At 39.9% G+C, this 17,105-nt stretch overlaps 1 protein-coding gene across 1 annotated transcript in view; it reads left to right on the top strand.

Moving 5' to 3' along the window:
* LOC130483688 (collagen alpha-1(IX) chain-like) overlaps positions 1–17,105 on the top strand; it is an 82,439-nt gene that overhangs the window by 13,065 nt on the left and 52,269 nt on the right. The window contains exons 6-12 of the mRNA XM_056856528.1: positions 5,506–5,589; positions 6,110–6,130; positions 9,154–9,228; positions 9,768–9,803; positions 9,917–9,979; positions 15,022–15,075; positions 15,275–15,310. Coding sequence (XP_056712506.1) covers positions 5,506–5,589; positions 6,110–6,130; positions 9,154–9,228; positions 9,768–9,803; positions 9,917–9,979; positions 15,022–15,075; positions 15,275–15,310 — 369 coding nt within the window. The remainder of the gene's footprint in view (positions 1–5,505; positions 5,590–6,109; positions 6,131–9,153; positions 9,229–9,767; positions 9,804–9,916; positions 9,980–15,021; positions 15,076–15,274; positions 15,311–17,105) is intronic.

Here is a 17,105-nt window from a genome sequence, read left to right as displayed (position 1 = left end):
GGTCTCCCAGATCCTAATCCTACACTCTAACGGCCACATCACACTGGCTCTCAATTAAAGCCAGTTCAGAGGAAGTATTTGTGTCTGCAGCTTCCTGTATGGCTGTAGACCAAAACACAATTGGCAGAGACACCATTGGCAGAAAAAATGTATCCAAAAAAGTCTAATTTGTCCTTATTATATTCATACTTCTCAGAATTTAATTTGAGATTGCCCTGTTAGAACTGATCTCAAATAGCTTCTTCTGTCATCATGTTCCTGTTGAGTTGTCCCAAACATAAGCATGTAATTACTTAAATTGAGCACCCCTGCTAGGCCAGACAAAGTTTCCCAGATCATATTATGAAAAAAATTGGCAGCAGAAGGGATGCCACAACTCAACCAAAGACTAACATAAGTGATGAACATGGTGATGTATCTGGATTCTACTTAGTGACATCCAACAGTAAGATCAAGTTTAGAAAATATTCATGCTCCATTCAGGTTTGTGATTATATCATCCACTGCAGCTGTGATATAATGTTCTCACTGTAGATTGTGGTTGGGCTGGCACACATCCAAACAGACTCTATTTTTTCGTGGCTGTTTAGGTTTGGGAGCAACCACAACTGGTGAGACCCATGGGGTAGGGCCTTCTAATTTCTTGATGATATCAAGCTTTTCTAAGCATTCCAATCTCTCTTCTACTAGTTTTTGTACACGGAATGGAATGCATCTGTGTGGTATAACTATAGACTTCACAATGCTATCAATGTGGAGCTGTAACTGATAGTTCTTAAACTTATCTATGCCATAAAACATAGTTGTGCAAACTTGAAGAATCTGATCCAACCAGGTTGGGTGAACGTAGCAGACCATGTGAATGCGGTTCAGTGCTACAGCTGTTCCACAGCTGAGCAGGTTATCAGTAGCTGTGGTCTGGCAGTCTTGAAACTGTAGCGGTGTTTGGAATTGTGCATGGATTTTGTTTCACCCAACCTTTTGGGTACCCAACTTTGTTTTTAGGTTGGGTCTTTCCCCCCTTTGTTCTGTCCAGTTGTTTTTAAGGGGATTTCAGTTCGATTGCCATTATGGCACAAAAAAAATTCAATGTATTTAGTTATTTTGATGATCACATAGCCTCTTTACGTGATCAGCCTCAATTTTTCTGCTCAAGTGTGCCTTTTGAGGAGGATATGCATTTGTGGGAGAGTTTTAAAAGGTCGAATGTAAGAGAGCTGAGACTTGACACTCACACTAGGGCATTGAGAGATTATTGTAAGAATAAAATTATATCCAGAAGGTTACATGTAAAAAAAAAAGTTCCAGGAATGTTCCCAAACAATAAGTTCAAGCATAGATGGTTTGCAATATTGAATAAATAATCTATGGACCTCATGGTGCTTTTAATAGAAACAGCTATGGCAGAGAGCTCCAAACTGGATTTTACAACTTAAGGAAAGCATTAAAACTACCTTGAATGATAAGGATTTCTCTGGGGAAATGAGTGATTTAGATTAAATGACAGTTTACAGAACTTAAAGAAACCAAATTTTTAAAGTTTCAAAGGGACCCGTGAGACTATGAAGAAAATAAGGTTTATAATTGGCAATCACATAGGCAAGGTCCTACAGTCAGAAAATCAGTATCCTTTGATTTGACTATGGATTCCAGTTCTGAATTGGAGAGGTCCAGTATATCTGAGGGTGGTTCATGTTCACAGTTGCAAGATAATTCCAACCACTCCATACTGAAACAAGGTAATTTTATTTATTTATTTATTTAGGCCAGGGCAGGGAATTGAGATCAGGCAGAAGATAGAAACCCCAAGAGCACAGGCCCCTTCACAGGAGAATAAACCAGAGAACTGACAGGTGGTGAATCTTTCCAAAGTGATAGTTACACAAAATGAGCTTGCAGTATTGAATAAAGGTTTTTCATTTGTTCCAATGCCACCTTTAAACTTTTTTCATCTTATTTCAGAAATTCACCATATGTTTAGGAAAATCACCCCTGTATCTGTTGCCATATGGGCTTGCTTTTAATATATGCATAAGCGCTTTATAATAAATGTATTTCATTGTTTTATTTGGGTCTGGTTTCACTCAACCTTTGGGGTACCCAACTTTGTTTTTAGGTTGGGTCTTTTCCCCCTCTGTTTTGTCCAGTTGTGCATGGATCTTCATACTTGTCCATTGTAGAATATCTATGAGGATCTCTATTTCTTGACTATGCAGGAATATTTTGCATTGCAGTTGAACACTATGTCCACTGTGTGCTTTGTGCACTGAGGAGATGGTGAAAGTATAGAGGTCATCTTGTTTTTCAGTGCTGTGGTGGTCACCACACAGAAGCATGTTTGCTCTGGATGGATCTATTAGGTCACAACATACTGCATTAATAGGCTTTTGTGCCTTTGGATTTCTGTAATGGGATGGTATAATATTGTGACCTACAGACTGCTGCAAAATGGTTCAAATTGCCACATTGTGACAAACAGAGGTCTAGCCGTGGTGGTCTGTGCCTTGTTTAAAATAAGACAACTCAGGGAAATGTCTTTTCTGTTAAGACAGAATAACTGAGTCAGTGCTTGCTTGTGAAAAGGGGTATTTCTCAGAGGTAGGCTGCAGCTAGTTTGGCTAAATCCATTCAGTGCTCAGCATGAGTAAGATTCTGCAGTGGTTCAGGAATATGGAGAAAGTCTCTTTTAATCAAAGAGTAACTTATTCAGGAGAAACAAACAAAAGAACACAAGGCCTAATCCAGTCCTTCACAGCAGTTCTCCAGCCAGCTTATGCAACCATGAATAAAACCTGGGCTGGCAATAGTCCAGAGTCTAGTATCCTGGAACTAATGTAAAACATGAAACTAACTAATGAACATTACAAGATCCTCCACTCATTGACTGTAGTATCTATAGACCCCGCTGAATTCAGCTGAATCTCCCACTAGATGGCAATATATCTAATTAAGAACACAAGCCAAAGTGTGCAGAGGAAATTCAACCAATTGTAGAAAAAACATACAGATCGTAAGATTATTTGGGTTACTTTGCATATTGTGGAAAAAGCAGGCATATATCTGTCTTCTCTCTGAATTTTATGTAAACGTACATAAATACCAAATGCCACATTATTACATACATACATAATTAATTATCAAAAAGTATACGTATACTTGTACAAATATATACAATTTATAACAAATTCTGTTTTCATTAGGCCTTTCTATGCAATGAATAATTTGTTTCCATATATTTCTTAAAACTTTTGAGAAATGTTAATCTTACCATACAGAAAAATCTTTTCACCAGTTTAACCAATCTCACTTACTAGGAATGGAAGACGTTTTCCAGTATCATGCATCTACCAAACGAACAGCAGTAACTGAATTCACAACAATGTCCAATCAAATATTTGGAACCCTTACTTCAAAAGCGAATGACAAAAGTTCTGGCATTCAAAATACTTAAAGGCCAATATCAACTGTAATGCTTTTTGATACCATTTTCCAGTGTACTATTCGTATCTGTGGTATTTCACATAAGGTTAGGGTTGCCAACTGCCCGGTAGTAGCAGGAGATCTCCTGCTATTACAACTGATCTCCAGCCGATAGTGATCAGATCACCTGGAGAAAAATGGCCACTTTGGCAATTGAACTCTATGGCATTGAAGTCCCTCTCCTCCCCAAACCCTGCCCTCCTCAGGCTCCGCCCCAAAAATCTCCCACTGGTGAGACCTGGCAACCCTACACCTACCTCACAAGGTGTCTGTTGTGGGGAGAGGAAGGGAAGGAGATTGTAAGCCAGTTTGATTCTCCTTAAAAGGGAGAGAAAGTTCGCATATAAAACCCAACTCTTCTTCTTCTTCCATCTCCAAAATCTCCAGGAATTTCCAAACCCAGAGCTGGCAACCCTAAGGGACTCATTGCAAAGCCCTTTGATACAGATATTTATGCTGAAATGTTTGGTGAAGTGCACGTAAAGACTTTTCAGTTTATCCAAACACAGCTTTCATAGCCAGATTGAAAGTGTGTTTTGTTTCCTTTTCTTTCATAAGGCCCTTTCAAAAATGTTTTAAGAAGGTGTAAAATCTCACAGAGTTATAACTGTCTCCTTCAAAATGGCTCTAGTGTACATAGAAGTCAGGTCTATAGAATTTCACTTTGGCATTCCACTCTTAATCCTTACCAACTAAATCCTCTGCACCCACTCTCCATTTAGTCTCCTGGAAGAAACCCCCCCTCTTTTTCATGGTATAAACAATGTATCTTAAAATTGAACAATGACAGTAAGTTGATAAAGTGTAGGACAGAGTTATAGGTGCAACTTTAAGCTTTTGAAAGGAAAACAGCATCTAACATTTGGCAAGGAATATTCAGAAGTTGGTATATAGGCCTGGTCTGCTTATACAGCACACCGGGGTGGTAGAATTAACTGTACCAATGCAGACTGCAGATGGGGGAGATCAGATTTTCTAAAATTCCCCTACATTAATAATTCCCTGTAAGAGAAAATTAGCACAGCATGTGTAATGCTAGGGTATAACAGATGTAACCTTTCCCCGATGTGCTTTTTTTTTTTTTTGGTTTGCTTGCAGGAAGTTTTCAGATGGGGAGAGCATTAATAATGTGAGCCTCCCTCCCCTGCTGCATGTGAAAATTAGGTTTATGTTGTCCCTGCAGAGCTGACTCATACCGGCAGCACTGTGCTTTCCTAAACAGGCAACGTTTGTTAAAGTTATGCATTTTTCTTTATAAGTAACTGTTTATCTTCAGTTGTTTATCTCCATTGTGGCAAAAGAAATAAAGATGAAACAAGTTTTGAGTTGCATACCTCCGAATCAGTTGTGTGAACACAGCTCACGTAGTAATTTTTTCTCAGGTAAAGATATACTCCTACCAGAACACTTTTGTCCTTTTTTGTTAATTCACATTCTTCTCTGCATTCTAATACATCCAGGAAGCTATTCCAACTGTTGTGCATAAATTACTGTTAGCTGATGTGGTCCATTTCTTTTTACCTCAGAGACCTGGGTGCTATTCCCACTAGGGTTGCCAGGTCCCTCTTCACCACCGGCGGGAGGTTTTTGGAGGCGGAGCCTGAGGAGGGCGGGGTTTGGGAGGGGAGGGGCTTCAATTGCCAAAGCAGCCATTTTCTCCAGGTGAACTGATCTCTATTGGCTGGAGATCAATCGTAATAGCAGGAGATCTCCAGCTAGTACCTGGAGGTTGGCAACCCTAATTCCCACCTCAGCCAGAGACTCCTCAAGCGGCCTTTTGGTTCATTGCTTTCTGTCAGCCACAGTTTCCTATTCATAAAATGGGATAAATTATTACCTGTTTTGTCAGGATCAATTATCTATGTTGTGCCTAAAGGAAAGGGCAGCATTAAACAATTAGGTAAATAATAATTCTTTCAAAAAAAAATACCAGGGGTAGCTGGGTAGAATGCCTCTGCTGCTAAATCATTGCCAAAAGATGAACCTCTATCAATATAATTTATTTTCCCCCCTCCCTGTCCGTAGTTCGAAATCCAGTGGATGCTGATTCATTGTGACCCTCAACGACCCCAAAGAGAAACTTGTGGTGAACTTATAGGCAGCATCTCGGTAAGAAGAAAACTAAACATCAATTCTTATAATTTTGGGGGTTGATATTTAAAATCCCTTAACCCCTTCGCCCCCTTTCAAATGTACTAATGTGTATAGTGAAAAGAATGTCAGCGGGGCTTGGGGTTTTCTCTTGCTTAATAGTTCCGTTCACAGGCTATAGAATATTGCCACAGATGTGCATGGGGCTAGCTGCAGGGCAAAGGGTTAAAGAGCTGGTGTCATTCAATCCCTCCTTTCCAGCCATCAGGTTTCCTCCAATCTCCGTTACCCTCCTCCACAGGCATTCAGTAGCAGAAAGAACTGTGTGTATTGCAGGCTGTGCCTTTCGAGGGTTTTGGAGGAGTCCTTCTGCAGGAGATTATTAGGTCCTAAAACCTACCTGCAACAATCGGAGAAGTGCCCATGGCTAGCTCAGTTCCAGGCAAGGGTTTTTCCTGCCTCCTAGGGGTTTTCCTGCAAGTCATTTGCCTTTGCCTGTCTCAAGTAAGTTTTGCCTGACTTTTTCTTGTTCTTTCAGATAAGCCAGACAACCATCGAGGTAAGTTTTCAAGGCAGGATGCTTGCTTAGTTCAGAGACTAAAGTGTTTTTGTATACTCTTGGCTGTGCTCTAATTTATGTGCTTTCCCCCTTCCTTTTTCGGTTGCCAATCAAGGTTAGTGTAGTGATGGATATCTAATGATGTTGTTATGTCAGAAAATATACAGAAAGCGTGGTGTCCTCCTGTTCGCTTCCAGCAGCATCTGGCTGGCCATTCTTGGAGGCACGATACTTGACTAGATGGATGTTTGATTTGATACGGCTAGGCAATTTATTATTACTTTTAATTTAGTGGAGGCTGCTGTGCAGAACTATTGTCTAGGTAGGACAGAAAGGAACAGTGAGTACTTCCATTGTTCTCTGATCTGGAAGCTCATTTCAGACAATCTTTGGGCAGAACCATACATGCATACAGTTGTACACAGGGGGGCTCTCTTCCAAGAATTGACTGAATGCTTGTAGGGCAGGGGCGGGGCCTGGCCCTAGGATACTCCCCCATAGCCTTCTCCAAACCTAAAACATTGTCTGAGAAGAGTTTACATCTCTGGCCTATACAATGCTGCCCCTTCTCCCTCAAATCTTAAACGAGGCCCCTGCTGCTTTGAATAGGATTTTTGAGTTCAGTACAATCTGTCCAATACAAGATGTCTTTACGAATGCATACTTGAAGTGACTTAATATGTATTATCTGCTCCTCCACTTGTTAAATATTCATCCATGGAATCGCAATCAGTCTGGTCCATCCCAACTGTTGTACGGAAATGCGCTGCCCATGACAACATGTTTTGTTTGCCCTTTTCTAAGGACTCTTGCAATCTGGGGTCTCTCCCCCTCCCCACACACATACACAGTGTTTGCCATAGCAATGAGCAAAATGGCTCCTTTTAATATCTAAATTTTTGAGTTCAGTACAATCTGTCCAATACAAGATGTCTTTACGAATGCATACTTGAAGTGACTTAATATGTATTATCTGCACTTGTTAAATATTCATCCTTGGAATCGCAATCAGGGCCATGACAAAATGGTAGAAGGAAGAGTTTAAAGTAGGGATATATATGCATAAAGTAGGAACTCCAATCCATTTAATGACTGTGAATACAGAACAAGAAATTCCTAAAAATATTTTCAATTGTCCAACACACAATTGTGTGTAATACATGATACTATTTATTGTTGAGCAAAATGGTGATACCTGATCAGGCTTTCAAAAGGAGGGAAACATAAAAAAATGAACACAGTGTTATAAAGCACCCCTTGAATTTGGCACATTTTTATTAATAATAGACATCAGTAATAAGATAGTTATCTTTTGGAACTATAACGTAAGGAGGGATTATACCTCAGTGACAGAGCATGAATTTGCATATAAAGGGTCTGAAGTTTAGTCTTTGATTCACAGGGTAAAGGATCTCAGTTTGCATGATTATAAAATGGCCTCTTTCTGGCTAGAAATGCCTGTGATCTGATGCAGTATTTGGCATCACCGTATCCTTCAATGAATAAAGTCTTTCAACCCATTCTTAAAATGCCAACTGGATGGTCTGATTCAAGTATACAGTTTCCAAAGAACGCCAGAAATCAATTCTTAAAAAGATAGATATGGTACTATATTGTAGCATTATCAAAGACTTCTGTGGTACCCTAAAGATTAATAAATTTATTGTGGCATAACTTTTCACAGGCTAGAACCATCATATGCCAGAAAAATAGTAACTATGAATGGCTTCACACACAAAAAAAAAGAAAAGGAAGAAGGAATGTGTACTGCTGGACCCCAAAAACTTAGCTGGTTTACTGCTGCGTGCAACTGTTTATACGACAGGCAAAAATTACTGTTCTGCAAACTGCCTGAAGAAAAATGTATGTTATAAAATACTGGTTTAGAGGGAAGGAGACGCAAGAAATATGGCTAGAGCTGGAATTCTCAGTCTGTACTAGACAGGAAAGTAGGTACCCCTGAAAGCTACCTTCAGTGTGAGGGTAGAGAAAGGGGCCTGGTAGAGGCTTACTTCACAAAGCACCTATTGTGAAGTTAACTTTGCCTGGCAGATGGAATTTAGTCATAAAAAGAAAACAGTGACACGTTGTAAAACTTGAGGGCCCTTTCCTAAGCTATTCTGAAGAACAAATCAGTTGAACAGTTCCATGAAAAAAAACAACCCTCAGCATTTCTGAAAGATTTCGGGTCTATTTGGGATGGTGTTGAGGTTTTGTTTTTACTTACTTAATAAAGTGGAATTAATTTTTAGAATAAAATTTTACATAGAAAACCATTTTATAGAAGTGTATGGCAGGGTATATTTTTAAGCAGAAAATTCTCAGAACACCTACCTGGATATTTAACTATAGTGGTTCCTCCGAATTGTTAGGCAAATCATAGTGCTTATTTGCAGGGATCACTTTACTTTCTCTCACTGCATTATTATTGGTTTTGCACAGGAAAGGAGAAAGTGAATATCTGGTCCAAGCAACAGTATGGACCATCCCAACTGTTGTCCGGAAATGCGCTGCCCATGACAACATGTTTTGTTTGCCCTTTCCTAAGGACTCTTGCAATCTGGGGTCTTCCCCCCTCCCCACACACATACACAGTGTTTGCCATAGCAAGGAGCAAAATGGCTCCTTTTAATATCTAAATTCGCAAATTGTAATTACATTTTTTAAAAAGTGGTATCTGATTGCCTCTGCCTTGAATGATCTATCATGCAATTAAAATAGTTATTGAAGAAGGACCAGTGCTCTATTGGCCTGGGTGCCATCTTGGATGGTTGTATTGCTTCTCAGCCTTTTGGCTAAGATCAAGTATAAGTAATGATGGATTAGAAAGAGGTGTTGGGGTGGGAATTAAGTGGCATAATTGCAACAACGTGGTGCATCAGGACAGGGAAGATGGTCATATGTGGCTTCAGCCAAAGTACCCCTTTGCTGGTAGTTCCCTATTACTTCTTTCTCCCCTATTTGTAGCATGATTTCTAAAGTTTCCTCTTCCATTATGTAACGTTTCTTTTATTCCTTGCCAGAGAGGCCCCCCAGGTCCACAAGGTCCCCAAGGCCATCCAGGACCACCGGGAGTTCCTGGCATTGATGGTATAGACGTAAGTGTTTTTTCTGCACGACCTGGATTGTATAGGACGACACAACTCACATTTGAGGAATTCCTCTGCACCATCATACAATGACATTGCTGTCCCTCTTAGTTTATTTAACATGTGGCAACTCTCCTGTTCATCAGCAGTAGAAATTATTTACCAATATTCTGTGCCAAGAATCCTAGATGTGCTTTCCAAGTCATGTACCACAAGGGACTAGTGAAACTTTTTTAAAAAAAATAAAATCTGCATTAAGAACTTAAGGGGATTGTCTTCATTTGTAATAAGGATTATGTGAGATTAGTATTTATTATCTGCAATAGACACTAAATGTGATTATTACATTATGATTAATTCGTATATTTAAAATGAGTAATAAAGGGCTGTTAACAAAAACATTATCTGGGTTTTTCATTATACAGAAAGAGGCAATCAGGATTTCTCTTGATAATGTCTTAATTAGTATTTTACATGTTCTTCTGTTCATATTACACCATGTCTTAACATGCATCTTATTCCCCTGTTCCCCTCTTCTATTCCACTAGGGGGATAGAGGTCCTAATGGGCCCCCAGGCCTTCCGGTAAGTTATTTGCACGTATTGGTTGAAACTAAATATAAGTGGGATGAAAATATTATATAATCTCTATCTACAGATCTTACTTTAATTTGTCTTTAACCAATTCATTCCTGTAGGGCCCAGATGGTGAACCAGGCAAACCAGGAGCTGCTGGATTGCCAGGAGAACCAGGAGCTGATGTGAGTAGAAGTTTACTTCTCTTGAATCAGGGAGAGCCATCTCTGTCTTTTGTGTAATATGTGTTAATGTTGTCTGGTGTGATTCCTGTCCAGGGCTTTAGAGCATAATTTAGAATGGGGCTGTTCCAAAGAATGAAAAAAGGCATTCTTGTGCAGACCTGACCATAGCAGCTGATGAGTTAAGCAACTGGGTGGTGGGGGGGACATTCTACATTCAGACTTCCCTTGGGTTCATGCAAGAAGAAACTATGTGTTGCAGCCTGCCTTCTTTATTTGGCATAGCAGGGCATAGCTGAAGGAAAGGGAATGCTAACATGGGAGATACCACTGGAGGAAGGTTGGTGAGACTGACCCATGTTTCAAGGTAGGGATCCAGTGTTTATTTTAGTATCAGAACCTGGGGCTTATCCATCTGCTTCCTCTGTCCTCTTCTCTCCCCTGCTAGCAGCTTTGCATCAGCTAGCATAGGTTCCCTTGGGGATGGCTAAGGGGAGAAGCAGGGGATGTATTTATCAATAGGGTTGCCAGGTCCCTCTTTGCCATTGGTGGGAGGGTTTGGGGACGGAACCTGAGGAAGGCAGGGTTTGGGGAGGGACTTGAATGCCATAGAGTTCAATTGCCAAAGCGGCCATTTTCTCCAGGTGAACTGATCTCTATCAGCTGGAGATCAGTTGTAATAGCAGGAGATCTTCAGCCAGTACTTGGAGGTTGGCAACCCAATTTATCAAACAGACCAAGATACCAGAGCTTTTTGTTAGTACACTTAGAAATTTTGTCTGAGAAAGCAAGATAATAGGAATATTCCATTTTAAGAAAGCCTGCATATTTCCTGAAAACAATATTTCTGCTTCATTTTTCATGTGAAGTTTGTGAGTTTTTGAAAGTTAATGGATGGACTTCTTTGGTGGTTTCCCATCCAAATACTAACCAGGGCTGAAATCTGATGAGATAGGGCTAGTCTGGAGCATCCCGGTCAAGGCAGCCACAATTATAGTGAGATAAAAATCCTAAATCCCAGTTCAGTGGGCAGTGTGGAGGGTGGAGTATGCAGTCTTTGAATAAATGATGCTGGAGTCTGCTTTGAAGTTGCTGTTGTTTAAGTTTGTTGAAGGATAGTGACTTTAAGACCAGAAACGGAGACTCCCAGTAGATTGAAATGTTCTCCCACTTGTTTTGAATATTATTATTTTAATATCAGATTTGTGTCCATTTATTGTATAAGGATGGTCTTTTTGTCCAACGCAGAGAGTAGAAGGTCATTCTTAACACATGCTGGTATATATCACATTGAAGAATTACCAAGTGGATGAGCCCAGGATGGTATAGCTGAGGTTATTCAATCCTGTAACAGTTTTTTCTGAATTTATATGGGGACAGATCATGATGGGTAGCTGTTTTAGTCTGTCTGCAGTTGTAGAATGAGAAAGAGTCCAGTAGCATCTTAAAGACTAACACAATTTCTGGCAGCATATGAGCTTTCATGAGTCACAGCTCACTTCTTCAGATATATGGGGACAGTTAGCATCATGATTAGTTTCAGGGCATGGTCTCTGAGTTTGTGTGTCTGTGAGGCCATCTATTATTTTTGACAAGATGCTGTTTTAGGTTATGGGGCCTTGTAAGCAAGGAATGTTTGCTGCCCAAGAATTGTTATGTAGGATAGGCAGTTAATTATTGCTGATGCGTTGGACTGCTTGTGAGTAACTGGAGTGGTTGTGACACTGAGGTTTGTTATCTTTCCTCCCTATCTCTCAAGCATACCTTCCCTCATGCAGAACCATTTCTTTAATGATATTACTACAAACAAGTCTTGTTGGATCTAGGGTTCTGGCCCTTTGCTTTCGCGATTCAGGGCCACCAGAGCATTTCCCAAGTTTGGCTGTTTCTTTGCCAGGTTTGCCTCTCACCCTGGGAAACGGAATATTCTATACTGTTTAGTGTTGCAAACTCCAGGTTGGGACATTCCTGCAGATTTGGGGGTGGAGCCTGGAGAGAGCAGGGTTTGGGATGGGGACGGACCACTCGGGCATGATGTCATAGAGTCCACCTTCCAAAGTAGCCATTTTCTCCAGAGTAACTGATCCAGTCATCCATTAGAAGCAGGAAGTCATACCCTGTACGAATGGAACAAAAGTTCCAGTCGGAACAATCATCATAGGATCACCACAACCCAAGAAGCAGACGCGAAATGGGATAAAATACCGGAACCCCATTGTCGGTGGCCTCTATGGACATTTCTATTGTTTTGTGTTATGTACCACAAACATTGAAAAGCTACTTTATTGTGAAAAAATTGTAAATTGTGATACTTGTTAACAATTGTACAGCGGCAAGGTGCTCCCTTGCTAGCTGGCTACACACTGTATTTTACAAGTGTCAAGGACCTAGATAAAGGTTGCACTATTCTGAAATAGGCTTAACAGCTTTTTTTATGCCATAAGTGCTCAATTTTTTGATTTCACAACCTCCAGGTACTAGCTGGAGATCTCCTGCTATTACACCTGGTCTCCAGTTGATAGAGATCAGTTCACCTGGAGAAAATTTAGCAATTTCACCTGGACCACTTTAGCAATTGGACTCTATGGCATTGAAGTCCCTCCCCTCCCCAAACCCCGCCCTCTCAGGCTCCACCCCAAAAACCACCAGGTATTTCCCAACCCAAACCTGGCAACCCTAATCCTTTTACTGATATTACTAGGACTGCAATAATGGTCTTGTATATGAATTCTATATGACTAGCATGACAATGTGAAGATAAATCTTGCAAACATGGTTCCTTATAAAGGTATATAAATAATGGGGATGGTTAGAGGGAGAAACTTTCCATTACAGATTATCACAATCATATTTCCATTCAGGTCTTGTTTTTGTTCCAGCCATCCCAGTGCTCCTGTAAAACAACTAATTTTATTTCATTTGCTTATTGGAGTATAAAATGCATTAGTTTTTGCTGGTCATTGACTGTATTATTAAAGATTTGATTTTGATTTGAGTCTTCAACAATTTTTTCCTGGTTTTTATGGATTCTTGATGCTTTATTTCTTGGCTGTTGGCCACCTTTTAATCATTCATCGTGGTAAAATAGTAATTAAAATGTATTTTTAGAGGGGTCACATTCTTCAAATCACTTCCACTAGAATAATGAAAATGAAATAATGGAATTACTACCACATACATTGTTCGAAGTTGTCCTTATCTATTCATTCTCATAATATTTTATTTTTTGGTGAGTTTTGTTCAGTGGCGTACCTACATTTTTGGGGCCCTGAAGCTTGAACTGTTATAGGGGCCCCTTCGCAACCATCAACAATAGGGCAACAACCAACAAGGCCCTGGCCCCAGCCTGATGGAATGTTCTTCCAAGTAACATCAGGGCCCTATGGGACCTTCAGAAGTTCTGCAGGGCCTGTAAAACACAGCTTTTCCACCAAGGCCTACAATTGAGGGCAACCACAGGTTGTCATTGTTACTGGCCTCCCTCTCCTCTCGCTCGGGGATTCTGACATGAGTACCTTCTTGTTAACTGTATTGAATGGTTTTATAAATTTTATTGATTATGTATGAATTTTAGATATATATGATTTTATTATGATTGTTGTTACCTGCTATCGGGTAAGAGAGAGGAATGGGGATCTTCAGTAGCTGCCACCATTCTGGTGTGAGCCTAACTCAAGAAGGCCCAGAGCACCCTCCCTGCCCCTGGCTGCTTCTTCTCCCAACGGGGTGTACTTTCTAGGTGACCAAATGAGGCGTGAGGACCCAGGCAGAGTAACAGTTTATTTAAAAGGTCTAATAATAATGATAACTCAAGCCACAATAGGATGACAAAACCAGTAAAGGCAGGCAATCAAACAAATAAAAACCCTAACACATCTATCTTTACTGTCCCTAGCCGTTTCCTGGCACTAGGCCTCAGGCTAACTCACCCCTTCCTGGATGAGGGATCCCTCCGTCTGCAGCAGCCTCTCCCCAGGCCTGCTCCCTAGGAGTGAACCCCCTCCCTTTTCAGGCAAGGCATTTTATTCCTTCTCCCCAGGCACCACTCCCTTACCCCTGATTCGCCCTAGCCTTCCCTCCAAATCCTCTTCCACCAATCACAAGGCCCAGAGAGTACCTGGGAGATGTAGGCCTGGTAACTATTTTAATATAGGCCTCCCTAGGGCCTGTAGGCTAGACTTGAGGCCTAGGATCATGACACCCACCCTGAGCCCGGTGGGCTACACATTTAACTAATAAATAATAATAATAAGGAGGGGTCATCAGACGGGGCACGTTAGGATAAAGAGGTGAAAATCTGATCTTTTGGTGTTAAAATGCACAAACAAGACGAATGCAGCCTGAATTGAGAATTCAGATGTCTTTTTATGGTGCTGATTGGCTCTAGCCTAAGGGCTGAGCTATAGAATTATTAAGCCATGTACCAACAAAGGATCTGAGGATCCAGCTGCCAAAATGTAGGCTATGAATAGATTCTGGTGAGCTCATTGAGCCCTTACAGCTGGGGGTTCGAGCACTGCTAGCTCCCAAGAACATTTTGAAATTTGACCAATTACAGGGACATTTTGAGGCCATGTGAAATGGGCATTAGAGCATATTCTAAAATCTTAAGTACTTCAACCCATTGGCTTATGATACTATCACTAAAAAACTCCATCGATATTGTAGAGAAATTCACTCATTAAAAAAAAGTTGCTTAGGGGGCCCCTCCAGGATTGGGGGCCCTGAAGCTTAAGCTTCATTAGTTTCACAGTAGATCCACCTCTGATCTTGTTTAGAATTTATGGCAACATCTGAGATCACAATCCAACATACTGTTGATTTCAGTGGGGCAGTGAATTAGTAATTAAAGTACCAAATACAAATCAGATCTGAACAATTGCAAGTTTGGATCTAAGTATTTTTCTTAGCTTTCTGGCACTTTTTATATATCCTGTTCTAAGTATAAAATGTGACATTCAACCAATGATATTGTTTGGTACCTTCTCAGGAACAAAAATATTGTGATTATTATTGCACTAAAACTAAATATCTCATTTCACAAGGGATTGACGGGACCTGATGGATCATTAGGCCCAGTTGGTCCAAGAGGACAAAAGGTAATATTAATTCCTATTATCAGATTTTCTTTCAAATTTTGAACCATAGAGTTATTTTACAAGTTTCCAAGATGATTTTATTAGATATTGAGTCAGATTAAAGAATCTAATGCTTAATAATATCCTCCATCATTTTTCTTCTGTTCATTGCATAGTTGGTTTTTCCTTCTCTTAAGAATAATATAAAATGTATTTGCAGGGTGAACCTGGATTGCCTGGAGGCCGTGGACTTGCTGTAAGTAATGGATTTTATATTATGTTTATTTCCAGATCAATACTATGAATTGCTTTTTTGCTAGAACAGTGAAAAGGCAGGGGACCAACACTCTTCCAGGATTCCTGAAGGAGTTTGCAGTCACTCTAAAATAAAAGGACAGGACAAAAAAGTAGGGCTGTTATCTTGAAATCAGTGCAGAGCAGATATAGTTTCTCTCATTCTACTTAGCTTTTGTAACTCAACTTTCAGAAATGGCCTTCAAAAGAAAGTTTCAAGTATTTAACTGTAGCAAGTGATTTCTTATGCTGCTGACACAGTAGAAGACTTTCTAGCAGGGATCCAAAGGGCAGGCATATTGTGGGAGTTTCCAAGCCCCTCATTACAGAAGCTCCTTGCGTAACTCTTAAAGCTCTTAAAGATGGAGATATTCTGCCAGCCCTACAGTTGAGGGCAGCAACAGTTTTCCATCATGGCTGGCCTCCCCCCACCCCATTTGCTTAATTTTCTGAGTTGTCATAGGGGTTTCTGAATACCTCTCTTCTAGGCTGGCTGCTGACCTTTTATGTCAATGGAATGGGTGTCTTTGGATTTTAAAACTAGTTTCTGAATTATGGGTTTTAATGTTATAATATAACAGTATAATATAACATTAAACATTATGTATTAGTAGAACTAGGACATTTTATGTAATTATAGTCTTTTATGACAGAAGCCACTCTGACCCTGGCTTTGGCCGGGATAGAGTAGGATATAAATCCAACACATAAACAAACAGATAATATTCACTCGAAAGGAAGAGGAACCTGAATATAAGACCCCCCCCCCGAATATTACTGGACATAACTTTTTTCATATATAAAAATAGAAAAATACAGAAAAATAGAAAATAATACAGAAAAGTTCTGGGTGGAAATACAAAATTTGATAAAACTACCTCATACATATTATTCTTTCCTACTTAGAGAATATATTATGTCATATCTCTACCCTCTACATATATAGTTCTCTTTGTTTTCTACTTGCTAGCTTATTCTCTATAAAGTTAATATTTTAACATTAACATTAACTTATTTTAATTTAATATCTAATGTTTTCTTCCTTTACATAAGCCTATATAACCCAAATTCAATTTTGTTTATACAACATTTTAACAAACATGAGTAATAAACTTCCAGTTGTTTTGAAATTCTTCATTTGGTCTTTTATTCACTTGGTTTGTCAGCCTCACCATCACTGCATATTCTGCTAGTTTACTCTTCCATTCCTCTACATCTGGACATTCTTCTGTCTTCCATTTTGTAGCCAGCAGCACTCTTGCTGCTGTGGTCATTGAAAAGAATGAAAATTTTTAAAAGAATATATTGTTGGACATAACTGTAACTTGCATGCAAAGAAAAGATGACCCCGCCTTTGTTTGATGGCATACCTGGAAAACACATAGTCTTGCCCACATATGCTATTTCTGGTATGATCTTCCAGTGTATGGTGGTCAATGACAACTTCCAAATCAGGGTGACATCAGTTTAAGACTACACAGCTCATAAACAAATAATATGTTTCCCTGGCAACTGACTATATGAATGTATGATAAAACCCTCTTCCCCAAATCCTTGACTCTATATTCCTATTGATATAACCACAGAATGCATGAAGGGAGTGGGGTAAGGATCACACTTACTTTCATCATGTCAGACCATGTGGTCATCTGACCTTTGCAAAGCCCCCTTATGTGCGACTTGTCAGGATTAATCCTGTCACCCTCTCTCATACATTCAGTGGTCGTCTAAATAAGGCTTTGTATTTTGGCTATGAA

Source organism: Euleptes europaea, chromosome 10 (assembly GCF_029931775.1).
Source record: "Euleptes europaea isolate rEulEur1 chromosome 10, rEulEur1.hap1, whole genome shotgun sequence".
NCBI lineage: Eukaryota > Metazoa > Chordata > Lepidosauria > Squamata > Sphaerodactylidae > Euleptes > Euleptes europaea.
Note: the sequence above shows the minus strand (reverse complement) of the source record. Positions and strands in the feature narration are given on the sequence as shown.